Source organism: Bos indicus, chromosome 23 (assembly GCF_029378745.1).
Source record: "Bos indicus isolate NIAB-ARS_2022 breed Sahiwal x Tharparkar chromosome 23, NIAB-ARS_B.indTharparkar_mat_pri_1.0, whole genome shotgun sequence".
NCBI classification, from domain to species: domain Eukaryota; kingdom Metazoa; phylum Chordata; class Mammalia; order Artiodactyla; family Bovidae; genus Bos; species Bos indicus.
In genome coordinates this window covers 30,748,794-30,775,102 of record NC_091782.1, presented here as the reverse complement: position 1 = coordinate 30,775,102, position 26,309 = coordinate 30,748,794, and the positions used below count along the sequence as shown (strand labels likewise).

Below are 26,309 nucleotides of genomic sequence, written 5' to 3'. Positions count from 1 at the left end.
AAACAGAAAAAGACAATCCACTTTTTGGTGGAATCCCAGGTCTGGGGACTTGGGGTGTGTTTTACCATTATATAAGGACTTACATGTGCCTTTTTCTTTTTCTATTTTTTTTTTTTTGACTACACATTTTACATGAAATACTGAACATTCCCAGGAAAAGCAATTGTACCTTCATTTTCCAATTCCTCACTCCTGATCTCCCCATGTTTTCTACTTGCTAAACTGAGGGCTTCCCTCATAGTTCAGCCCATAAAGAATCTGCCTGCAATGCAGGAGACCTGGGTTCAATTCCTGGGTCAGGAAGATCCCTTGGAGAAGGAATGGCAACCTACTCCAGTAATCTTGCCTGGAGAATCCCAGGGACAGAAGAGCCTGGCAGGTTACAGCCCAGGCGGTTGCGAGAGTAGAACATAACTTAGTGACTAAACCACCACTAAACTGGGGATAAACAACAGGGAATTCCCTGGAAGTCCTGTGGTTAGGATGCCAGCTTCACTGCCATGGGCCTGGGTTCAATCCCCAGTTGGAGAACCAAGATCTTATAAGCCTTTTGGCCAAAAGAGGAAAAAAAGAAGAGGGTAAATAACAGAACTTTTGGGGTGACTTCTAAGTCTGGGCCTCAAGACACTATGCCTATCTCCCCTTAGAGTTTGCACCTGGATGGTTTGCTCCTCCCAGAGGCTGCAATGGGGAGATGATAGAACGTTTTACTTTATGTCTGAGCAGATTCAACAGAGACAGTATTAAAGTGAAAGGTTATTTAAGCAGAATAAATGACACACCACCAAGAACTAAAAATAAAATATAAGACAATGCTTTTATTGTACATAGGATTTAAACTTCCTTGGAATGACAGAAATCATCTTACAAACTCAAGGCAGCCACGTGTTAGTTCTTATCCCTGAACCAGCACCAGGCAGGGTGGCTTCTGGAGTCATGAACACAGCTTCTTCACACCATGTGCAGCCACAACTTCTGCCAATACAACCTGCTCCCCTACAAGGTCTCTACCCAAAACCACACATCTTTACAAATTCCTGATTCTCTCCCTTCTTCTGCCCAGTCCCCCAGATGACACTTCTTATCCAGCCCTGGAGCAGTCCCAGTGCTTTGGGCTACAAGTCACAGGTCCCCCTCTGTAACTCCATTTGGGCAATTCACCCCCTGCCTCTGTCTGAGATTCCTTCCCCAGTACAAACCTTATTACAGTGCTATCTCTGCTCCCACAGCTGAGCTATTTGGGACTCATTCCTGTTCACCATCTTATTCCTTTCGTCTCATTTCTCAATGTCAGATGGTGATCAACAGATCAAGAACAGGATTTTCCTGATTTTCCAGAGGATGAGTGTGGACCTCAGGTTGTGGCTTATGTCCACAACTTCCCTGACCCCTTCCTACCAAGGCCCTGCATTTTCATCGCAGCCAGAAGAAGGCATTGAGTGGTGTCAGGGGTGGGTGTCATGAGCAATCAGCTCATGAAGACAGTGCAAATGACCCAGTATCCCATGGGTCACAGATCATCCATCCATTTCTCTGCCACACCTTCTCCCTAAGATGCTTTTTCCCCTTTTTTCCTCATTCACTATAATCATCTTTTGGTTTTATTTCTTTATTTATTTTTGTCCACACTCTGAGGCATGTGGGATCTTAGTTTGCTGACCAGGGATCAAGCCCACACCCCCTGCATTGGAAGCATGGAGTCTTAACCACTGGACCACTATACCCATCTTTTAGACTCCCCTTTCTAGAAAGCCATCCCTGACTCACCTCCTGCCTCCTAATGGGTTATACCCTTCCTCTGGGCTGTTCTAGTGCCCAGATCAGACTCCCATCACAACACTGTGCTCTCATTTCCTCCTTAGGTCACTGTCTCTTCTCATGACCTCCTTCAGATACAGGACAAGTTTTGTGGGGGTTTTATTATTTGTTCGTTTTTTTCTTTTCCCTTTCATGTCACCAGTGGCTACCATACTGCTTGGCTCATAATTAGCACACAACAAATATTTCCTAAGGATATGAGTAGGTGAACTCTAATATTTTAGGGGAGAAAACAAGATGAAAAGAGGTGAGATGCCTAGTTTAAGATCGTATAATTCATTGCAAGGCTGAGTCTAGAACCCAAGTCTTCCTTGCTCAAATCCAGTATTCCTTCATCTTACACAGTGCTTCTGTGCCTGGTGGAGATGGTGGTGAGGAGGGCTAACAGTAGTCTGAGTCCCATCCACCCGGCATTGAGGAAAGGGCTTGATCGGCAGACTGAAGTTCATCCCACCTTGTCCCTCTCCAAAGTCCCGACTCTTATCACATCATCTAAAGCAGTCATTTCAAATCTCAGGTGACCCAGCCAGGGTCAAGTCCTTAGGTCCCCTCTTTGAGCCCTGTGCTTAGGACAGGGTAGCTGCACCCTCTTGGGAGCTCAGGGAGAACCTGGACCCTCGGCCCCAGAGCCCAAAGAAAGGAAAGACTTTCTGGGTGAAGGACGCAGTGAAGGTGTAAATGGGTTCCTGGGTGACGGCGTTGGCAAAGGTCACCCAGCCCACCTCGTAGTCGATGGACACCCGCACCTGCTGGGGCTGCTCCTCCAGGGTCAGTCGGGTGGGGAAGGAGCTCAGGGCTGAGACGAAGCCCCAAGCCAGCCTCACCGCCCACACCCCCTCCTCTGGCCGCATCCGAAGCTCCCCCTTCCGGCGGATGTCCTTACTGACCACGCCTAGGGTGCAGCTGCCCCCGTGAGCCAAGTCCACACTCACCACCCACGTGTGTCTCCCCCCTGTGAAGCCACCATGGGCCAGGACACAGGTGGCCCGGTCAAAACGCTGGGGGTTGTCTGGCGACTTCTGCCACTTGTAGGAGAAACGAGCCTGCTGGTAGTCCTCGGACAGCAGGAGCTTGGGGTGGGAAGTCCGGGGGTCTAGAGAGATGTGCGCTGTGGGGAAAACAAAAGGGATGCACATGTCAGCAGACACACTATCACCTTCAAGAAAGGTCTAACCACTCCCCTTGGAATTCACATTAGCATTACTCCCAACAACACAGGAAGCATGGGTATCTCCTGGGAACTTGCTAGTGACACTCTCAAGCTCCACCCCAGACCACCTGAGACGGAATCTGCATTTTAGCACAATCCGTAAATGATTCCTGAACCTGTTAACACCTGCTTCAGAGGATGTGTCCAGTTCAGTCGCTCAGTTGTGTCCGACTCTTTTCTGCGACTCCATGGAGTGCAGCATGCCAGGCTTCCCTGTCCATAACCAACTTCCAGAGCCAACTCAAACTCATGTCCATCGCGTCAGTGATGCCATCCAACCATCTCATCCTCTGTTGTCCCCTTTTCCTCCTGCCCTCAATCTTTCCCAGCATCAGGGTTGTACTGATGCTGACTTTTCCAATGAGTCAGTTCTTTGCATCAGATGGCCAAAGTACTGGAGCTTCAGCTTCAGCATCAGTCCTTCCAATGAATATCCAGGACTGATTTCCTTTAGGATTGACTGGTTGGATTTCCTTGCAGTCCAAGGGACTCTCAAGAGTCTTCTCCAACATAGCTTTCTTGATAGTCCAACTCTCACATCCATACATGACCACTGGAAAAACCACAGCTTTGACTAGACAGACCTTTGTTGATAAAGTAATGTCCCTGCTTTTTAATATGCTGTCTATGTTGACCACAGCATTAGTCAGTTGGTTAGTGTGTTAGTTTGGACATGCAGGCTCTCATCTGGTTCTCTGCAGTCCCCTGAAAAGCACTTCTGCCGCCTGCAAACTGGCTGACGCCCAGAGCTGTGTGTGCCTGCTCTCATTTCCTCTGCTGACACATCACGTCCTATCCCTCCTGTATCTCAGAGGGCGGGGACATCCCCCCACTCCCAGTCCAAACTTCATGATCACTCCCTGGGTGCAATATGACTCATATACTCAGTCTTCTTCGCTCCTGTAAGGCTCCCTGACTCACCCACGGGGTATTCATTCTGCCTCAGGAATCTACAATCAGGCTGTCTGAGGGCCACTTTTTGACATCAAAACTTCTGCAGATTTCTGCATAGTGCTACTTTTAGTATCCATAAGTTGAGACAAATACATGAATTCTGATATGTCCATGAATTAGAGTCGCTTCCAAGAACCCCACGACTTCCCAGTGTCTTTGGCTGATAGACTAGGAACAATGGCCTTGAGAGGGGTCCAGAATTTATTCCTTTCCTGCCCACAGGTTGCACGCCTATCATCCATGAAACAACACCCAAGAGAGAGTGGGGGGGGGGGGGGTCCTGACAATTCTAAGAATGTTATTCTAAATCCAGATCAAAGTTCCCCTCATCCAGGAAGCCCTTCCCGATAGACCTTGGCCCAGGCTCATTTAATCTTTCTATCTTGTCAAGTGCAGATCAGAACCTGAACTGCCTGTCAGGTACGTGGTATGAGTGTGTGCATTTTCCTTCTTCATGGTTCTCAGGCAGTCCTTATAAAGGCAGTGACATATATCACTGCCATGTGTGACATTATGTGTGTGTGTACATTTATTTATATATATATATTATATATATATATATATATATATATGTATGATATATATGTATTTGACTAGTACATTTTCCAGTGTGGAACCCGGCAAAATTATCCGTCCTTTTCAACTTTAGATTCCTCACTCCCTCCCATACTGACAGAGGCAACTTACCTGGCTCATAATCCAACTCAAAGCTGAGTTTTTCTGTAAAGAGGAAGTAAAACAAGATGCAATTTCATTAGTCTTACAAAACCACAGAACATTTACCGATGAGGAAACTGAGGCCCCAGGAAGGGAAGGGACAAAGAGAAGAATAGCAGGTGGAACCCTCTAGACCAGTGGTTCTGAACTTGAACTTGAATCAGAGCCCCCGGAGCACTTGTTTTTGATTCAAGTGGCCCAGGGTGGGGCCGAGATTTGCATTTCTGGCAAGTTCCCAGGGCATGCTGATGCAGGCTGGGACTTCGTTTTGAGCCTCACTGTCTAGCTCTGAGCAGGCAGAGACCATGTTTACGTTCAATGCCTCCCACAGAACCCAGGACATAGTAAATGCTCAAGAAACATCTACTTAATGAACAGATAAACGGGTTAATTTGTTTCTCATTCTGCTTGGAAATAATTTAGGGGAGAGTCAAAGGTCAGCCTTTGACGAGAGTAAAATTTCCTTCTCTGCTAGGCCACTTACTTGCAGGAAGTGGACTTAGGGGAAAACTCTTCTAAGGTGACTTTTTTTGTGGGCAGGTCATTTAGAACTAGGTGGCATCATACATGATGTCATGTGGGACGAGGGGGAGGTGTTGGCAGCAAGCCACTTTTCTGACTCTCATTTCAAACCCTCCATTCCCTCACCTATCACCACTCCCTGTCTCAGAAAAGGGGGTCATGGTCCCCACATGGGCAGTTCAACTCTGAGAACCAGCCTAATGGGGTGGAGGATGGGGGAAAGCCAGGGAAAGGAGGAAGGGAAGTCAGCTACCACAGGGCACAGAAAAATACTCTCAGTGGCTATTAATTAACAATTACAAAAAAAACTCATTATATATCACAAATGCCCCTATGGCTTTTTAAAATTATTGACAGTGACTAATTTTGTTAATCATTATCTTACATGTCACTTCATGACAAGTGGTTAGATCGGTTTCATTATTTTTCAAAATAGTTAAATTTTTCTGGAAAGCTTCAGCTTTCTTATCTCACTTCCTTGTCACATTATTCTGAAAGCAGATTTTATAAAGATTGGCAAATAAGGAAAACAAGGCACTGGAAAGGCTTGAGCCTTGTCAAAGGTCACACAAGCGTAGGGAAGCAGGGCATGGAGGCCACTCGTAAGCCCAGGCTTCATGGCCACCTGTGCTCCATGGGGTCCTCTTACCCAGAAACATCTTCATCTCCCTCTGCAGCGGGAAGGCTTGCTGGGGGAAGTCCCGAATCCTCTGGCCCAGCTCCGGAGATATAGCCACTGGTTTCCGGCACCTCCTGGTTTCACATCTAGGGGCACAGAAATGGCGGGGTCTGGGATTTATCCTCCTTAGCGATGCCCCCAGACTCAGTTGGTCATCTTCTTCTAACTGAGCTTGGAGGTGCTAGTCCCCATGGGCAGACATCATTCCTCTAGGATGGACCCCCTTCCTCTCCTCACTGCCCACTCTCGGGCAGTGCCATGCTGGGTGTGTACCTATGGTTATACGTGGAAATGCAATTGAGGATGTGAAAGTTTACATGTGAGTTTTATCTGTAATGTGAGAACGTATGTTTGTTTGGCAATAACCAGGCGTGTAGTGCCTGTTTGTTTATGTATGTGGGGAAAGAAGAGACAAACTTACCTTATTAGAGTGCTTCTGATATCCTAGGAAAAAGAGAGAAAGCAGAGACTTGGTTTCCACTTCTCCTTCCCACAAGAAAAGACAAAAATACTGTATTCTCAGCCCTAGATAGAAAAGGACACCAGATCCATGGAGTCACAGCATTTTAGGGTTTATGAGGCTTCAGGGATCTTGGAGCCCAACTCCTTTATTTTATAAGACGCAGACAGTGAAGTGACCTGGCCCTCAGAGGCAAAGACAAGTCCCATCCCAAGGTCACCTGCTTCTCAGTCCCAAGTGTGTCCCCCTAAGTCATGCTGCCTTTGTGATGCCATACTGGGACCCCAGTATCTCTCCTCCAGCAAGACAAAGTGAAATAGACTAGAAAGAACTTCCTGACTGGGGGGTGGTGACACAGAGAATGGTTTGCCTTGAAAACAGCACCTGACATTTGTTTGCTTAGTGCCTGATGCTTTTCAAAGTGCTACTTTCACTTGCATTTTACTGTGGGATCCTCACAAATAAATAAAGTATTTGTGAGATAAATAAAGCATCTTCCCTATCTGAATGGATGGTAGGATGAAGAGACCACAATCAGAGCAAAGTGACCTGGGAGCTCTAGGGGAAGCAAGGATTCTTAGAATTCAGAACTTGTGGTCCTGTGACCCATCTTTCACTTGGGGTACACAGATCTGTGAGTGAAGAAGAGATGGCTCAGGTGCTAAAGATGCCACAAAGCCTAGTCCAGCACGGTGGGTGGGGCGGGGCTCAGCTCTCACCGTCAGGAGCTCCCTCGCCGGCCTCTCCTTCTTCTCCTCCAGTTCCTCAATGAGGGTGTTGAACCGGCCAATCTCCCCAGTGACCAGGACATCAAACTCATCCCGATGCTTCAGGATGTCCTCATCCAGCTTCTCCAGCTGGTCTAATAGGATGTTCTGCTGCTCTTCCAGGAACTGGCTCAGATGTGCAAACTCAGAAATCACCTTTTGTTTCTTGGTGGCCACCTGAGTCTGAGAGGGCAGGAGAAGAAAGAGGCCAGGAAGTTATTCCTCCTCTTTTTCCCCTTCCTTTTCCTTCTTTTTCTTTGATTCACTCCCGTCTCCCTCCTGGCCCAGATCCACATCTTCCAAGGTTTGGTGGTAAAGTCAGAGCCCCCTAGTCTCCAGGTCCCCGGACAGACTTGGTTTCCTTTCCACCTGCCCTGCCACTTCCGGGAGGAGATATAAGGAAGGGGTGAGGACACCCAACTTCCTGCCGTTTACCAAGTGCACACAACGTGCGTGTCACTAAGGGACAGTCGTTACAGAAATTCAGTGAGATAGTGACAATTTTTAATCTTCATTTCACAGAAAAATAAACTGAGCATAGAGAGCTGTTTGAGGTCACAGAGCTAATTTGTTTCAGGATTCAAACTCAGAAGGACTTCAAAGCCACTATATGTGATGTTTCCTTGATTTCAGATAGGCACTGGAGCCAGAGGAAGGCAAGAGGGCTAAGGAAGGGATGATGACCCACCAGGAGGACTTGTATCCTTCGATTTTCCCTTGACTGAATTTCTTGAATCTCCTCTCTCTCTTTTCTTAGACATTCAAGACACTTTTGTATTTGTTCCTGGAAAGAAGGGGCATAAAATATCTAAGATGGAGGTGGGGGAGGGATAAATTAGAAGTTTGGGATTAGCAGATACAAGCTACCATATGTAAAACAGATAAACAACAAGGACCTACTGTACAGCACAGGGAACCAAATTCAATACCTTGAAATAAATTATAATGGAAAAGAATCTGAAAAAAATATGAATCACTTTGCTGTATACTAGACACTAATACAAAGCTATAAATCAACTATACTTCAATTAATTTTTAAAAAATATTTAAGATGGAAACAATGATTTGTTAAGAAGTGTCATCTCTGTCTCCTGGAATAGAGTGACCCAACGGAAGGAGTTGGGTCTCAGCTGACAAAGCTTGGGCTGTTATTGTCCTTAACAGCTGACTCTCTTTGGGTCTTTTTCCTCTTGTTTGGCTCTCCAAGAATTTTGATCAGGGCTTTCCCCCTTTAATCTGTGCCATTATAGGCTATGATTCCATGTTCCCACCTGAGCCTTCCTGTTATCAAGCTGTGTGAATGTGCTTAGTCGTTTCAGTCTTGTCTGACTCTTTGCAAATTAACAGACGGTAGCCCTCCAGGGTCCTCAGTACATGGGATTCTCCAGGCAAGAATACTGGAGTAGGTTGCCATGCCCTCCTCCAGGGGATCTTCCCAACTCTGGGATTGAACCCTCATCTCCTGTGTCTCCTGCATTCAGGCAGATTGTTTACTGCTGAGCCACCGGGGAAGCCCTGTCATCAGGCTAAACACACTCTAAATTATTTTGCCTTTAATAAATGGTATCTAGGGTCTGTCCTGAATTTGATATGCCCTTCTTTGAAATTATCCTAACTTTTTAACATCTCCCAAAAGGAATACCTCCGAACAACTTCTGTTATGAATGGAATCAACTTTCTGAGTACGATCTGGAGGGAACAAGAAACATGGATGATGCAAAAAATAATCAATGATTTGTTTTAAAAACTGCTTGCTCTTGGGGACTTCCCTGGTGGTCCAGCAGTTAAGACTTTGTACTTCCACTGCAGGGGGCACAGGTTCGATCCCTGGTTGGTGAACTATTAATAAGATCCCACAGGCCACATAATGTGGTCAAAACACCCTCCCAAAACAAACAAACAAAAAATTTCTTGCTTTAGAGAAGAGTTAGGAACAGTTATACACATATAAATGGCCATAAAAATACACTGCAAAATATATTTAGAACTCTTACCAATACATGCTAATTAACTAGCTGACACATGAACACAGACACCTACTTGTAATAAAACAAGATGCATAAACAACTAAAAGCAGCATACACTCATTTAATGACGGAGAAAATTACACACTATATGTATCTACCCAACCTGCATATATGTAAACACTCATTTACTCACAAACATGAGCACTCAGTTACACATACACACTCAAATTGTCAGATCCCCCCAAACACACTATACCCACTAGGAAACGTGCAAACATTAATACTAATACACACTATGCAATCACTTCCTCAAGTGCAAACCCAGACATCCTCAGACACACCTGACTGATCCGGGGCCCAGACACACATGCTCGTGTTTTGGTGACTCATTCACTCAACAGGTATTTGTTGAGCTACTATTCTGTGTTGGCCATAAGGAAACAATATAGGACATACTTAAAACACAAACACATGATCTTGCATACCTGGGTCTATTGCCTGGCTGATGATAAAATAGAGAGTGGCCCAAATTATCCACCCCTCCGCTCTGCTTCTTTCAGTCTAGTCCCATTTGAGACACACCCCCGGAAAGCCCGCAGTTTCCCCTTCGTACCCGGTAGGGCCCCGCTGCATCCTCCAGGAAGCGCACAGTGTGGGCGCGGTGCTCCCAGGCCTCCCGGCACACCACGCACAGCTGCATCTCATCGTCCTCGCAGAAGAAGTAGACCTTCTCCCCGTGCTCTGGGCAGACATCCTCCTCGTCTAAGTCCATCTGGGACACCAGCTTGAGACGCTCGATGTTCTCCACCACGTTGGCCAGCTGCCAGTTGGGCCGGAAGTTCCCTGGGCGGAAAGGCTCCTTGCAGAGTGGGCAGGTCGGGGGCTCCTCGGGGTCCGGGCTGGTGATCTCCAGGTAGCGGGTGAGGCACACTCGGCAGAAGTTGTGGCCACAGTCGATGGTGACCGGTTCTCTGAGGGTCCCTTGGCAGACGGGGCAGTTGACTTCATCTGCAAGGCTGGTCACGGAAGCAGCTGAGGCCATGGTGCTGCTGCTGCTTGTGATCTCTTCAAGGTCACCTTCTCTGCTCGGCTTGGGGGCAGGGCTGGGAGAAGAATGAGGACGCACAGCGCTCACTCACACACCCACATGCACACACGGCCAGACACAGGGGCATCCTACATACCCAGTGACAGCCTCATGGTCACACACATACACACCTGCACTTGCACACAAGAGCAAGGCACCCACTTGCACGCCTGGCAGCCAGGGTTCTGCTTTCCCCCTCCCAAAGGAACAGACACACACCTCCAGTGGCAGAAACAGAGAAATAGCAGAGGAGGGGAAGAAGAAGGGGTGACAGCCTCCCAGAGATGACCTCAGTTACTGTCTGAGTTGGTGCCCATGACCAGCAGGTTGCTGCCTCGTCCCGTCCATCCAGAGACGCTCACGGTAGAAGTATCTTAACCACCCATGGGTAGAAGAGACTGTTCTTTTGGGAGCAGGAGGGAGACTGGGTCACAGAGCAGTGATGCCACCCAGCCTCCCTGCAGTATGACCAGCTGTCTCCAGGGAGATTGAAGGTATCAGCCAACCCAGGGGAGTGTGGGGACTCAGATAAGGGTGTTGTGCCCGGGGCGGGGGCGGTGGATCAGGGCACAAGCAACTTCACCAGTGATGCTCCAACCGGCCTGCCTTTGGCTGCGCAAGGGGTTGGAATGTACTCTGCGTGGGGGAGGAGAAAGAAAAATAACACCAGCCAGAGTTTATTTACGATAACCATATTCCTCATACTGACATAAGCGGTTTAAACACGCCATCTTATTTATTTCTCCAGTCTGCTCTGTGACGTCAGTGCTGTTACGATATTAGCTGAGCTCAGCCAGTTTACTTAGCTTGCTCAAGGCACACAGAAAGGGAGATGAGAGGCCATAATTTTCACTCAGATTTGTAAGTCTCAGAGCCATGCTGTCCAACAGAAATACCATGTGAGCCACATACGCAATTTTAAGTTCCAGTAGCCATATTTTTTAATAAGTGAAACTAATTATTGTTGTTGTTTCGTCACTCTGACTCTTAGACTGCAGCATGCCAGACCTCCCTGTCCTTCACCGTCTCCTAGAGTTTGCCCAAGTTCATGTTCATTGCATCAGTGATGCCGGCCAGCCATCTCATCCTCTGACACCTTCTTCTCCTTCTGCCCTCAATCTTTCCCAGCACTAGGGACTTTTCTAATGAGTCGCCTGTTCACGTCAGATGACCAAAATACTAGAGCTTCCGCTTCAGTATCAGTTCTTTCAGTGAGTATTCAGGGTTGATCTCCGTTAAGATTGACTGGTTTGATCTCCTTGCTGTCCAAGGGACTTAAAGGAGTCTTGTCTAGCACCACAGTTGAAAGGCATCAATTCTTTGGCGTTCTGCCTTTATTACGGTCCAACTCTCACAACTGTACATGACCACTGGAAAGACCGCAGCTTTGACTATACAGACCTTTGTCTGCAGAGTAATGCCTCTGCTTTTCAACACACTGACTAGGTTTGTCATCACGTTCCTGCCAAGAAGCAGTCATCTTCTGATGTCAAGGCTGCAGTCACCATCCACAGTGATTTTGAAGCCCGAGAGGACATCTGTCACTCACTACTTCCACCTTTTCCCTTTCCATCTGCCATGCAGTAATGGTGCTGGATGCCATGATCTTTTTTTGACATTTAGTCTTAAGCCAGCTCTTCCACTCTTCTCCTTCATCCTCATCAAGAGACTCTTTAGTTCCCCTTCACTTTCTGCCATTAGAGTGTTGTCATCTGCATATCTGAGGTTGTTGATGTTTCTCCTGCCTATCTTGATTCCATTGCTTGTAACTCATCCAGCCTAGCGGTTCTCATGATGTGCTCAGCATATAGATTAAACAAGCAGGGTGACAGGAAACTAATATTTAGCCCCAAATAGTACCAATGTGTGTAATTGGTAGAAAAAATTAGTCATAGACATTTTACATTCTTCTTATTTGGTGCTAAAGTCTTTGAAGGGGCTTCGCTGGTGGCTCAGTGGTAAAGAATCCACCTGCCAATGCATGGGTTCCATCCCTGGGTCGTGAAGATCCCCTGGAGAAGGGCATGGCAATCCACTCTAGTGTTCTTGCCTGGAGAATTCCATGGACAGAGGAGCCTGGCGGCCTACAGTCCGTGGGGCTGCAAAGAGTTGGACACGACTGAGCAAGTAAACAAGAAAGTCTGGAATCAGGGCGTATTTTACACATACGGCATTTTTCAGTTGGGACCGGCCACATTCAATGCCCAGCAGCCTCGGGCATTTGGAGGCTCTTGTGCTGGACACTGCAGCTCCAGGGACTGCACTCTTGGGGGCAGAGGGTGTAGGTGGGGGGAAGGGAAGTCGATACACAAAGTAGCTGGAGTGGAAAGGGAGTGAGACAGGGTGGAGGGCTGATCTCCAGAGGGGTTATGGGAGGTGTTTTCCTTGGTTTTATACACAGATGCATGTGAGCGGATGAAGACCCATGACTGTCTGATCCCCTTGTCCTGGCTGGGAGTTCAGGAAGGGCATGCAGCTAGAAGCCAGGAGACTTGAGTAGACTGCAGCCTTTCAGCTTTCTAGCTCTGTGACTCAGGAAAGGTCACTTTACCTTTCGCTTTACATTTCCTATAATCATCACCTGCTCTCAAGGGCTGTTATCAGATTGGATGTAACAATACGAAAATACTAAGCCTTAGATAAATGTGGTTGAACCTGTTTATCTTTTTTTTTTTTTTTGACTTTTCTAAGTTGTATCAACACAGATCACTTGTATTATGCTTTTTTGCCTTCTCCTTGCTGCAGTTGAAAGCTAAAATGGAAGTGCAGAGGAGGGGTCCTGGTGGGCGATCATCACACCTGCAGCATTGAGCAAAGCCCCCAGAACAATCTCCCGGAAGTGAGCACTCCCACTCCAGCTGGACTTTGCCGCTGTGTGCACACCTGTGCACACCTCAGGGCCTGAAGTTTATGGCTCCCACCTGCTCAGCTGGACAGGAAGCAAGGTCTCCTCCCCAACTCTCCCCACCCGCCAGTGGTCAAGGGAAGGATTCCAGGAAACCCCATCTCCCTGTGACCTCATGGTGTGCTCTGTTCCCCACCCCAGGGGCCGGAAGGACTAGGACGAGGGGAGAACAGGCTGCCAGGGCCGCTGTTGGGGAATGCTGGGTAATTCGAGATGCCCTGGAGTTTGAACCCACTCAGCTGATAAGTGGTAGCCGGGACTCTGGGAAGCACAAGAGGTGGAGCCAGGTGGCTTTTCTGTCTGGACACCCCTGCCTTCCCCTCTCTCAGCCTCCCATTCCTTTCCTCTGTGACTCATGTAAAGTGATTCAATTTCAGGGAAAGAGGGTTCATGTGGACTGAGGCAGAGGCCTGAGAGGACGGGCTGGGGAAGACACCGTGATGCCCGCGACCCCCTCCCACAAAGGGGCTACCTGTTCCAAGTGCAAAGGGCCCCTGGAGGATGCAGTGACCGCCGCCTGCGGACACGCCTTCTGCCGGCTGTGCCTTCCTCCACCCTCCCAGATGGGGGCCCAGCCCTCCGGCAGGGTCCTTCTCTGTGCCCTCTGCGAGGAGGAGGAGCCGAGAGAAACCCTCCTGGTCCCTGTGCCCCTGGGCCCTCTCGGGGAGACTTACTGTGAGGAGCACGGCGAGAAGATCTACTTCTTCTGCGAGAATGACGCTGAGTTCCTCTGTGTGTTCTGCCGGGAGGGTCCCTCCCACCAGGCCCACGTCGTGGGCTTCCTGGACGAGGCCATCCAGCCTTACCGGGTAAGAGGCGTGGGATCAGCTCGGGCCATCTGGGGCAGGACAGTGTCCCAAGGTGGTGAAGGGGATGGAGCGGAGAGCTCCAGGAAGAGCCATGGCTGGATATGGCCATGGTCCATATCAGGAGACCAACCCCAGGCTGCTGGGACCTGGGGCAGCCCCAGGCTGAGTGAGACATGGTTCCTTCCATTTGGATGTGTGGCCATTCACAGTCTTGGAGAACTTCAGCTCCAGCCCTGAGGGGACCCCACAGTGATGGAGCACAGAGCATTCTAGCCACGGCTTCACTGGGAAGGAGAGAGAGCAGCTGTCCTCCTGCAGGTCATGGGCAGGGTGGCCTTGGTCTCCCTGGATCCAGACTGGGTATAGGACCTAGCAAGGCCCCGACGGCTGGGGCTCAGAGGGGAGGCAGGATGGGGAGGTCATCCTACAAGAGCTGCTCTTCTTTTTGAGAAGTGGGGTGTGGCAGTACAGTAGTCCCTCTGGTCCTGGGGACACTATCCACTCCTATCTGCCCCTCAGGTCCCTTTTGTCACCCAGTCACCAGGTCTGGAAGTGGCTTCCCTGGAACCATCTCTCATCTTTCCCTCGGCATTATCCCCACAACCACCATGGAATCCAGGCTGTCCCCGTCTGTCACAGAGGCTCCATCAAGGGCCCTGTCTGCACTCTCACCTTTCCGGTCACCCTCCAGTCTGCTGCGAGGCAGAGCCTCCCAAATCACAAAGCCCATCATGTCGCTCCCCTGCTCACAACCATCCTGTGGATCCTGACTCTGTGTCTGAAGGAAGCCCATGCCTTTAGCATTCAAGGCCACTTGCATTAGGGATCCTGCCTTTATCTGTCAGCCACCTTCTCCAGGCACGTCCAGACAGACTGACCGTTATATACCTGCTGTTTGCTGAATTAACACTCTTTCCTGCTTCTAATACTTTTTAGTAGTTTCTTCTTCTTGGAAAGCTTTCCACTCCCCTCACTCTTTTTTTTCCCCCCTTAGTGTTTTCTTTTTTTTGTATTGGGGTATAGCCAACTAACAATGTTGTGATAATTTCAGGTGAACAGTGAAGGGACTCAGCCATCCATATACATGCATCCATTCTTCCCCGAACTCCCCTCCCATCCAGGCTGCCACATAACATTGAGCAGAGTTCCACGTGCTATACAGCAGGACCTTGTTGGTTACCCATTTTAAATATAGCAGTGTGTACTATATATATTTAACTATTTTATATATATAAAAATATATATACTGTACATATTTAAATATATCAGTATTGATCCCCAAATCCCTGACTATCCCTTCACCCCACCCTTCCCCCTGCCAGCAACTGTAAATTCACTAAGTCTGCTTCACTATTTTTTTTTTTTAAGCCATTTTACCAAATTTTAAGTGTACAGTTCAGAGGCATTAACTACCTTCCTCCCCTTCTCTTACCCAACTGGAAATTTGTCTTTCATGGCCCATTGTAACTGGTAGCTGCTTTCTACAACCTTCCTTTGCCCCTGCAGGCAGAATTGCCCCCTCTGCTGTGCACCCATCTCACTGTGTACACACCTCAATTGTTGCATTTGTCTCTATGTCATTCACTTGTGACAGACTCCATCTCTACATGGTGGTCTTTTTTTTTTTTTTTTCTTCTTCAATTTTTGAGCTGAGCAGCATGGCTTATGGGATCTTAGTTGCCCAATCGGGGATCAAACTCTGGGCCCAGGCAGTGAGAGAGCCAAGTCCCAACCACTAGACCACCAAGAAAGTCCTAATAGTGGTCTTTTACAGACAAGAAGTGGGTCTTTTTTTTAACCTTTGACTTCTTCAGCACATGACGATGTGCCGGGAACATGGTAGACAATTGAGTCAAATCATGAACTCAGCTACCTCCTTCTGCCTATTCTTCTATCCACAGGACCGTCTCAGGAGTCGGCTGGAAGCTCTGAGCACAGAGAGAGATGAGATTGACGACATGAAGAGCCGGGAAGACCAGAAGCTCCAAGTGCTCCTGGTAAAGGCCACATCCCCATAGGCCGTCTTCTCCTTTGGGGATTTTCTTTTCTCATTTTTTGTTAATTTTCAACTCTGTTCATTTTCATCTCAGTTTTCACAGAGCTTTCTATTAGGTTGTTTTCCAAATACAGTTTTGCAGTTCTTTTTTTTTCTCCTTCAAATTAAGCTTTTTCCTGTTTTTTCCATGTCTTTAAACCTTATTGTTGGAGAAGGCAATGGCACCCCACTCCAGTACCGTTGCCTGGAAAATCCCATGGATGGAGGATCCTGGTAGGCTGCAGTCCATGGGGTCACAAAGAGTCGGACACGACTGAGCGACTTCACTTTCACTTTCCACTTTCATGCATTGGAGAAGGAAATGGTAACCCACTCCAGTGTTCTTGCCTGGAGAATCCCATGGACTGAGAAGCCTGGTGGGCTGCAGTCCATGGTGTCGCACAGAGTCAGACGTGACTGAAGCGACTTAGCAGCAGCAGCAGCAGCAAACCTTATTGTTAGTATCTGAAGGTTATGTGATGTTTAATTTCTTTTAACCCTTCATCTTGGTAACTTATTTTCTTGTGCGCTTTCCTGTGGGTCTCATATTTCGGGTCCCGGTCTCACATTTCGGGTCCCACATCTGGGGTGGCTCCAGTCAGCACCTTTCTTTGTTTATTCCGAGGGGGCAGGGTGGGGACGATCCACACGGGAGTGAGGGCCATGTGATCAGTCAAGTATCTGGATGGAGCCCTGGCCTCTCAGTTTGATCGCTCTTCTGGATCCTGCTCTTAATAACTTCTGGTCCTGAGACATTCCCCAAGCTTCCCATCAGCTCCGTCGGACATTTTAAGGATTCTTGTAAACTTTGAGAATTTTTGGTTGTCTGCATTAGACAGCTTTTGGGAATAAGTATAATTTTGTTCTAAATCATTAAATATCCACCTAGCATCCACGAATAAAATGTCTCACAGAGACACTCGTGGCAGAACAGAGTCTCATAAGAAATCCTGATTTTCTTCATTTAGAACACCCCACCCCACATATCATATAATAACATTACTTGTAGAGTGTAATTATTTTCTATATATTTATTTTTGGCTGCACTGGGTCTTCGTTGCTGTGCACGGGTTTTCTCTAGTTGTGGGGGGGCTCTCTAGTTTCAGTGTGTGGACTTCTCTTTGCAGTGGCTTCCCTTGTTGTAGAGCATGGGCTTAGTTGCACTGTGGCATGTAGGATCCTCCCCGACCAGGGACTGAACCCATGTCCCCTGCATTGGCAGGCAGACTTCCAACCACTAGACCACTAGGGAAGCCCTATAATTATTTTCCTAATACTTGAAAGTGTTTTTATGGTTTGCACAAATTTCTGATGTGATAATCCTCCACTTTAATGAATAAGGCATGTACATGGCCAGAATTACTATTTTTCTTTTCTTTCTTTTAAGGGTGCATTTTCTCCTTCCACCCCAGCTTTTATTAAGGTATACTTGAGAAATAAATATGCAACATGATGTTTTGACAAATGTATACATTGTTTCGGAGAAGGCAATGGCACCCCACTCCAGTACTCTTGCCTGGAAAATCCCATGGATGGAGGAGCCTGGTAGGCTGCAGTCCATGGGGTTTTGAAGAGTCGGACACGACTGAGCAACTTCACTTTCACTTTTCACTTTCATGTATTGGAGAAGGAAATGGCAACCCACTCCAGTGTTCTTGCCTGGAGAATCCCAGGGACCGGGGAGCCTGGTGGGCTGCCGTCTATGGGGTCACACAGAATCGGATACGACTGAAGCGACTTAGCAGCAGCAGCATACATTGTTTCCTGTGACCTTAAGGTAGTTTTGGTAGAATTAGGTGAATTTAGTCTTTTATCTCTAGTCTCAATGCTTCCTCCTTAGCACTCCTTTGACTCTGCAAAAGTAATACCAGTTTGGATTTGCTATTTAATCCAGTAGCTATTTAAAATGATCCTAAATTCAATTTTCTTGCAGCTATATAGTACTTATTAGTTATATCTTAACTAATATTTTTATTGTCATTCCCAGTGCTGAGAAAATATGACCTTTAGGATTTCTGCTGTAGGATTTCGTAAAGTAAATGATACATTTTTAGGCCTAAAACCTTGCAATATTAAAATAATATTCTGTAGTATTTGAAAGTTATGTCCATATTCTGATAAGTGCTCAAAAGTGCTTTTCATAAGTCTACCTGACTAGTCAAACTTTAGAATAAAGTTATTTAACACATTGTGTTTATTTGTTTTTAAAACTCACTTTATTTAAACAAAAATTTTACCCATTTCTCCCACTTGGAAATCCCCATTTAGGGGTTTTCTTAGCAGACTCTGGGGCAGCTTGTTATCTGGTGTCCATTGCCTGGCTGGGAAGAATGGGCAGACTGTTCTTATTCACCTCCCTGACTTGCTTCTGCCTCTGTCTCTGCAGAAGGGCATTTGGGGTCAAGTTGAGGAATCCCAGAATATCAGAGCTGGAAGTGGTTCTGGCATCTTCTAATCCAAGACCCATTTTGCCAGCCATTATTTTTCAGAGCAGAAACTTCATGTCCAGAAAAGTGATGCTCCCAAGGCCACATGGAAAAGTCCAAGCTCATGATGAAATGACTAAAGCCTGGTTCTCTTAACCCTTAATCCATTGCTCTTCCCATTATAGTCTGTCTACCTGAAAGCATTGCCTTCACATAGGAAGCCTGGGGCCAGAAAATGTATGCCAGTGTCTGCATGCTAGGACTGATCACAAGGCTGACCCCGAGGACAGTGGGCTGATGGTGTGGCAGTATCTGGCTCCCTCCCATCTCTTTTCTTGTGCTACAAAGTTCTCCAGGAGGAAATCCACACTGTGGAATCTCTGACCAAGGAGAGAGAGTCTGGGGACAGGAAGATCTCCAGCATCCCTGAATGCCCATCAAAACATGCCCTGTAGATGGCGACCTCGGTGGCTAAGACCAACACCACACCATTCTCTCACACAGTGCATGCATGTTCAGTCATGGACACGACCCCATGAACTGTAGCCCACCAGGCTTCTCTGTCTGTGGAATTTTCACAGCAAGAATACTGGATTGGGTTGCCATTTCCTTCTCCAAGGGATCTTCCCGACCCAAGGATCGAACATGTGTCTTCTGTGTCTCCTGCATTGCAGGTGGATTCTTTACCACTTGAGCCAGTAGGGAAGCCCTCTCTTCTCATAAGTTGTGCTCTAATCACAGCCTCCTCTAGCTTCAGTTGCTCTCTAAGAGATCATCTCCACCTGACTCTAGAGATGGTATGGGAGGGTTAGGATGGTATTGCAGATGTGGAAGTATGTTTGAAAATCCTGGCTCTGAGAGCATGATGTGCATTATTATTAGAATCCCTAGGCGAGATGAGAGCATGACTCTCATCCTTGGTAAGTTTATCCTGACACCTACCTACTTGTATTAATACCATAATATTATTTGGGAGGATGAATCTTGGAACTGCTTACTCCCTGACCCTTTTAATCAACAGTAAGGATATAGACGAGGCTCCGGGAACCCAGCTCTGTGAGTTTCTCCCTAACTATGCCTGTCTTTCTACCCCTTGCAGACTCAGATAGAAAGCAAGAAACAGCAGGTGGAAGCGGCTTTTGAGAGGCTGCAGCAGGAGCTGGGGAAACAGCAGCACCTCCTCCTGGCCAGGCTGACGGAGCTGGAGCGGCAGATATGGAAGGAGAGGGATGAGTATCTCTCCAAACTCTCTGAGGAAGTGGCCCGGCTGGGTGCCCAGGTCAAGGAGCTGGAGGAGAAGTGTCAGCAGCCAGCAAGTGAGCTTCTGCAAGTGAGAGACACCCCACCAGCTCATGGGATAGGAGAGGGAGCCCACAGGAAGGGGACACCATGCTGGGGGCTGGAAGATGCTGGAGAGAGGCAGGAAAGGGAAGCAGAGATGATGTGTAATGAGAGGGACTGATGGTTATTGGGTTCCTTTGGCCCAGGGAGGTTACAGAGATGAAGTCTCAGAAGAGCTGGATGACTTTCCCATGTCACATACAGTGGTCATGCCAAAGGCTTTGGAGTCTGATGGTCTTGGGCTTCAGTGTCAGTCAGCTCTGCCAGCTGTGACACTGGCAAATCTCATAACCTCTCTAAACATGGGGAGATAATTTTGTTGCAAAGACCATAAAAAAAAATTTCATGCGAAGTGCTTACCATAGTCCCTGGCTCACTGAAAGGACTCGGAAAACAGTGCCTGTTGTGATTATCACTACATTATCCTGTTTCATATCTTCTGGCTGGTAACTCAAGGCCTGGTCCCTGCTCTCCACCATCTCCTAATGGTTGGAGGCAGAACACACTCCTAGGATGAGGCTGAGACAGAGGAACCAGCTAATGAACTGACAACACAGTCCCACGTGAGTAAGGAAGCATGATGTAAATGAGCAGTCTATGAGTAGGTGATTAAACAGATCAGCTCTCTGGAGGGGAGAGTTTTGAGCTGATATGAAAAGGAAGAAAGGATGTACAGAAGCCCTGATGGGAAGGATGTATAGAAACTAAGTGCATTTTTTTTTCCTTTTGTAGGATGTCAGAGTCAACCAGAGCAGGTAGGCCCCACTCTCCCAGACTGAGGGGGGGGGAGGCATGCATTGTGGGACTGAAGGTGCAGGCTCCTACACCTCGCACCTACATGTGGTTACCCAGAGAAGCAAAAGCACTTCGACAGACACTCTGTCATCCTCTCACACACAAACAGCCCCAGTTTACTCAGGTCTGTATGCTAAGGCTCCTTTTTAAACTGGTACTGGGGACACATTTTCTTCCCCTTAGAAGTGAAGTTATAAATAATAATCATGGGGAATTCCCTGGCATAGAACTCCATGCTCTCACTGTCTAGGGCCTGGGTTCAATGGCTGATAGGGAAACTAAAACCCCACAAGCCATGTGGCACGGCCAAAATAGTAATAATTTTAAAAATTAAATAATAATTATGTTGAACTGATCCAGGAACATCTTATTTAATTCCTGAATTATTAGTGTTTGAGTCAGTATTTAACACCATGTAAAATGTCAGTCAAAGGGGAAATATTTAGTACAGAATATGAGAAGCACAAAACAGGAAGACCAGTCTATTCTTTCAATCATTTTTCCCACTCAACTTGAGACACAGTGACTAGGGAAGAGTCCTCATGTATTGTTGCCCATGTGTGTGTAGGGGGGCTGAAGTCAGGTGCCCATGAATCAGGAAGTTCTCTAAACATACTTCCAAAGAGTGTCAGAGATCTAGATCTAGAAGAGTTTTTCTGAGGTCTTCATGTCTGATGAAGAGGAGAAGTGCTTGTCAGTCACACAGAGACTGACAAGCAAAGACTGAACCGGAACCAGCATTGAGGTCTTTCTCACTGCGGTGTAGGATTTCTTTCATCTCCTTTTTTCATCCCTCTTCAACCCCTTTCCCTTTGTACCAAACATCATGCAAATTAGATTGTTTAAGGCTGTTTTTCAAATGGCACTGTACCGCCCTCTAGAGGCTAATAGGGGTGGTGATCTTTTCTCTTTTGGTCCCCAGGGGTACATTCTCTTAAAGCACCTGTATCTAATTCCTGAGAAGTGGTTACCTAGTTCCTCTTAGGTCTAGCTGAAAGGCTTCTTGCTTTAGTAACTCCACATTACCAGCAAAGATAAGAGATGTCACTCAATCTAATTATTCACCACAGATGCCAAGATTCTTGAGTCAGATTTTAGCCTCATTGGGTCTGAATGACCCGAACATTATTTTTGGAATTAGAACCTAACTGGTTACCACCTTGTCTGCAGGTGTGAGATGAAGACTTTTGTGAGTCCAGAGGCCATTTCTCCTGACCTTGTCAAAAAGATCCGCGATCTCCACAGGAAAATACTCACCCTCCCAGAGATGATGAGGGCGTTCTCTGGTAAGTGAAAGGGGACAGCAACTTCCCCCATTCCCATCAGTTTCCCATCTGCCTTCCATGAAGCTCCATCTTCACCTTCCCAACCTGGCTCAAGGCGTCTCCCATCCCTTAAGCCTTCCCTTAGTGATCCTACTCTGCCCAGAGAGACCATTCCTTTGAGCATCCCCTCTCCCCAAGGATGGGAACGGCAGAGTCAGGAAGGTGAGGACATCATCTCTCTCACAGCAGAAGCCCCCTTTCTTCTGTCCTTGTCCTCACATTGTTCCCAGGACACACTGTGCTTATTTATTTGAAATAAGAACTAATAAGTCCTATAAATCTAATAATAATAAGGCCTATAAGAAGTAATAAGTCGCAGGTCTTTCTATTTTTGCTTCCCTCAGAAAATCTGGTGCATCATCTGGAAACAGAATCAGGTAAACACTTGGGGGCCTTGGGAGCCATTTTTTCATTTATCCCTTCGTGCACTCATCCATCCACTCCAAGACAGAAGGACAGAACAATTAAACATACAAACTCTGGAGCCTGGTTGCTTGGGTTCTCTGTTCTAGCTTTTGCTAGTTATGAGACACTGGCAAGTCATTAAGCTTCTTTGTCCCTCTTTGTACTATTATAATTAATATAATAGTACCCATCCCATAAGTAGTTGAAGGTAAATGAATTCATGTATTAGTAAACTTAGTATAATACCTGGCACATAGTAAGTGCTCAATTAATATTAGATTACACATACATATTATTTATTTAAAATACTTATCAAATGCTTGGTCTTTTTGCCCAAATTTGTCCTAGACTCTTTATTGACCTAGACAAATACTGTACAATTCTTTAAATAGCATTTACTTTTAAGCTTCCCTGGTGATCCAGATGGCAAAGAGTTCACCTGCAATGCAGGAGACCCAGGTTCAATCCCTGGGATGGGAAGATCCCCTGGAGAAAGGAATGGCAACCCATTCCAGTATTCTTGCCTGGAGAATTCCATGGACAGAGGAGCCTGGTAGACTACAATCCATGGGGTCACGAAGAGTCAGACACAACTTTTAAATTGGTGCTTAACTGAGAAACTATTTCCAAAAGCATCACCTTATTCTGCTTCTCAAATTTAACTTGTAGAAAACTCAACTGCGGGGGGTGGGGGGGTCTTACTAAAATGCAGATTCTGATGCAGTAGGTCTGGGTTAGGGCCCAAGATTCTGCATTTCTAACAAGCTCCCAGGCAAGTGATGGTCCTGATTCATGGACCCCACTTTGAGAAGCAAAGCCTTGCAGCACCCCTTGCCGGTCAGGTATAGATGTCATCCTCTGCCTCCTGGAACAAAACTGAGGTTCTGAGAAGCGGGACAATGACAGGCTGCACAAGGCGGATGCTCTTTGTACCTCCCACTCACAGTGCTCGGTCTAGGGGCATTTTCGGAGCCGCCAGTTCTGATGTACACGCCTTCGTCCCAATAGGGGTCGTCACTCTGGACCCTCAGACCGCTAGCCGGAGCCTGGTCCTCTCCGAGGACAGGAAGTCTGTGAGGTACACCCGGCAGAAGCAGAACCTGCCCGACAGCCCCCTGCGCTTCGAGGGTCTCCCGGTGGTGCTGGGGTCCCCCGGCTTCTCCTCGGGGCGCCATCGCTGGCAGGTGGAGGTGCAGCTGGGGGACGGCGGCGGATGCACGGTGGGGGTGGTCGGGGAGGAGGTGAGGAGGAAGGGGGAGCAGGGCCTGAGCGCCGAGGAGGGCGTCTGGGCGGTGGTCCTCTCCCACCAGCAGTGCTGGGCCAGCACCTCCCCGGGGACCGACCTGCCGCTGAGCGACATCCCGCGCCACGTGGGCGTCGCCCTGGACTACGAGGCGGGGCGCGTGGCCCTGCTGGACGCCGACACCCAGGCGCCCATCTTCACCTTCACCGCCTCCTTCTCCGGCAAAGTCTTTCCCTTCTTCGCTGTCTGGAAAAAGGGTTCCTGCCTTACTTTAAAAGGCTGAAGCAGGCCTTCCGATGGGCAGTGAGGCGCCCGGGGGATCCAGCGCCGACCCTTGGACGATTCGTTAGGACATGGGATCTCCAAGTCCCTATAGTTTTGTAATTTTTTTCATTTTATTTATCGTATGTCTTTCAACTCTCGGAAGTCCCTGGTCACCCTGCTGAGGCTCCTGCCTTCTGTGCACTCCCTAGGGAAGAACCAGAGACAGGCAGGTTGCCACCAGGACACCAAAGTTGAGTAGTCAGTGGTTTTTTTTTTTTTTTGGTTTGGGGGGGACTAAAATAAAACTTTTTAAAGTTTCGAAATAACTATCATGGGAAAAGCCAGAACTGTGTGGAGCTTGCATTAATGTATCAAGTTGACTGTTTTTTTTTTTGGACATACACATGGAGATGCTTTCGTCTCTCTGATCTTAGAGTCTCTTCATCCAGCCCCAAGTGGACCCAGGTCCCCTTTCTTTCTGGTCCTTTCTCTTGTAGAGTATGTCCTAATAAAGTGTGCAACCCACCCAGACTCCTGCGTCCCGTGTGTCTAATCGGTGCTGCTGGGGTGGACAGAAAGGCCAGTGGAATCTCTGTGACCAATACATATCCTGTCCCTTTTACTCAGGACTTGCCTGAGGGCAGGCTAGCCAGACCTTACTTTTCAATAAGAGGAGGCTTGTGTTCAGTTCCAACTCACCTCTTAAACATTTATTATTGTTACTGTTGTTATTGGACACAGAATCTGACTACACATTCAAGTAAGTTCACAAAGTATGAATCTCTGTAAGAATGATGACGATTCACACACTACCACCATCACCACCTCGACTATACTTTCTGATTCTAGCTCTCTCCTTTCAAGTTTAACACTTATATTCCCATCCTCCCATCCCAACACTGGGGAAAAAATCTACCTTCTTCCCCTATCAGGGTCTCTCTAGTAGAAATCTATGTACAAGATTACTTTTTGTATCCTATGAGCCCTGTTCCTGAACTATGGGGTCAGATGTTTTCAAGATACTCCAAGTGCTTGTACCCTGTGTGAACCGCATTACTAAACTGTAATATGAATCACTGTGATGTGAATAATTACCACCAATTTCAGTAGATTAATATAAGTCCTTGATACAAAAGAAGCGAATCCGAGGCTCTTCTGTCATCACAGGCAGAACCACTCTGTGTCTAACCCAGAAAAAAATTAAATTGTTTGATAGTCCAACCTAGTACTAGTAGTAGTGAAACGTGAAAGCTGAGTTCTGTTCACAGAGCTGAAGAATGAATTCTGCTAACTCGTGAACACTCACACAGGCAAAGTTTATTTTAGAAGATAGAGATACAAAGCCTTCAGTATAGACACTGAGAGGGGATGAAGAGGCCCCAAAAGGCAGGGATTACAGCAGTTTTGTATCTTTATTAGTATTGATCTGTACATTTTTGGTTGGCTCATGACTTTAATATATGGCATTTTTTGACCAACTAGTTTAAATGTCTCAATGTCCAGTTTGTCAGTTTATGGTTTTCTTGGATCCCCCAGTTTCTCAGTTTCTCCAGACATTGCGACGCCATCCCTTGACCCTTTCTCAAGACCCCAGCTCATTAGTTAGGGGCTAGATGTCTGTTTAGGAGCTAATTGTAGCTAATTGTCTACCTGGAGTTTTTCTCCTTGATAAACTGGACAGCAGTTAATGATTGTCTTTTCCTGGGTCTGAATGTTTTATGATCCTCCAGACCAGGGAAGCATTCCTCTGAATGCCTGGAAATTGAGTGAGATGCTTACTTAAGAAGAGAAAAATTGAATTTAATAAAAATGAATTGAGGTCTCAAAGTCTTATACTGTCTAGCAATTTCTGCCTCAGTCGTATTACCTAATGTTTATTATAAAAGCTGTATCAATATATACTCCTGGTTTTTAAAAGATTCAAACATTTTCAGAGTGAAAAGTCCCACTGTCCTCACTTCCTCTTATAACATCTCATAAAACCCGGTTAAACATTTTGTGTATACTGCCAGTTTTGTAGACAAGTGTATTTAACCTTTTTTTTAACAAACTTATGAGATTATTCCATAAATACTCTTTGCAATCCCCCTCTCATGATATGCAACACATGCCTCATTGTAACATTTGTCAAATATTACCCAAATCAAAAGTTACTTTTCAAAAATACATATCTTCCTTTGAACATTTTGACAAACCTGCGAAATACAGAGGACTTACTTTGTTTTTCTCATCCCGTGGCTGAGAAAACTGGCACAAGTTAAAGGAACTGTCTGACAGGCTTCTCAGCTGGTCTTTGTAACCTGCGGGAAGTGGAATCCTCAGGCCGGTGACCTGATGAAGAAGCTCAGACTTGCCAGACAGGTCGATGGGGCTTTGTTTCTTTTCCTCTGTCCTGAACTACTGTTTTAGACAGACAAGACTTTTTCAGTTGAGTATGAAATAGAAAAAAACAAATGAACGACTTACACTGTATTTCCAGGCCTCTAGTACTTCTCCTTTTAGGGTGGACCAGCAGACAGAGGGCTGTGGATATGCACATGTGGAGGCTCTGGGCCAAAATAAAATTGCCCTGAATGAAGA

At 46.9% G+C, this 26,309-nt stretch overlaps 2 protein-coding genes across 2 annotated transcripts; one reads left to right on the top strand and one right to left on the bottom strand.

Moving 5' to 3' along the window:
- Positions 1-798: 798 nt before the first annotated feature.
- TRIM10 (tripartite motif containing 10) lies at positions 799-10,639 on the bottom strand. Its single transcript, XM_070778262.1, has 7 exons — positions 9,708-10,639; positions 7,816-7,911; positions 7,080-7,310; positions 6,322-6,344; positions 5,871-5,986; positions 4,670-4,702; positions 799-2,926 (listed from the first exon to the last, which is right to left on the bottom strand). The coding sequence occupies exons 1-7, from the start codon at positions 10,134-10,136 to the stop codon at positions 2,385-2,387; spliced, it is 1,470 nt and encodes a 489-aa protein (XP_070634363.1). The 5' UTR covers positions 10,137-10,639; the 3' UTR covers positions 799-2,384.
- Positions 10,640-13,238: 2,599 nt separating this feature from the next.
- On the top strand, positions 13,239-24,246 carry TRIM15 (tripartite motif containing 15). Its single transcript, XM_019985813.2, has 7 exons — positions 13,239-13,895; positions 15,797-15,892; positions 19,456-19,686; positions 20,430-20,452; positions 21,663-21,778; positions 22,162-22,194; positions 23,231-24,246. The coding sequence occupies exons 1-7, from the start codon at positions 13,527-13,529 to the stop codon at positions 23,746-23,748; spliced, it is 1,386 nt and encodes a 461-aa protein (XP_019841372.2). The 5' UTR covers positions 13,239-13,526; the 3' UTR covers positions 23,749-24,246.
- The last annotated feature ends 2,063 nt before the right edge of the window (positions 24,247-26,309 follow it).

Bases quoted from the DNA above. Each gene is read 5' to 3' on its own strand.
- TRIM10 (XM_070778262.1), bottom strand. From the start codon at position 10,136: ATGGCCTCAGCTGCTTCCGTGACCAGCCTTGCAGATGAAGTCAACTGC. The intron at 7,912-9,707 runs GTACGAAGGGGA...CCTTCTTTCCAG, and splicing joins ATGCAGCGGGGCCCTACCGG to GAACAAATACAAAAGTGTCT. The intron at 4,703-5,870 runs GTAAGAGGACCC...TCCTCTTTACAG, and splicing joins GGAGATGAAGATGTTTCTGG to AAAAACTCAGCTTTGAGTTG.
- TRIM15 (XM_019985813.2), top strand. From the start codon at position 13,527: ATGCCCGCGACCCCCTCCCACAAAGGGGCTACCTGTTCCAAGTGCAAA. The intron at 15,893-19,455 runs GTAAAGGCCACA...TACCCCTTGCAG, and splicing joins AGAAGCTCCAAGTGCTCCTG to ACTCAGATAGAAAGCAAGAA. The intron at 19,687-20,429 runs GTGAGAGACACC...TTCCTTTTGTAG, and splicing joins CAGCAAGTGAGCTTCTGCAA to GATGTCAGAGTCAACCAGAG.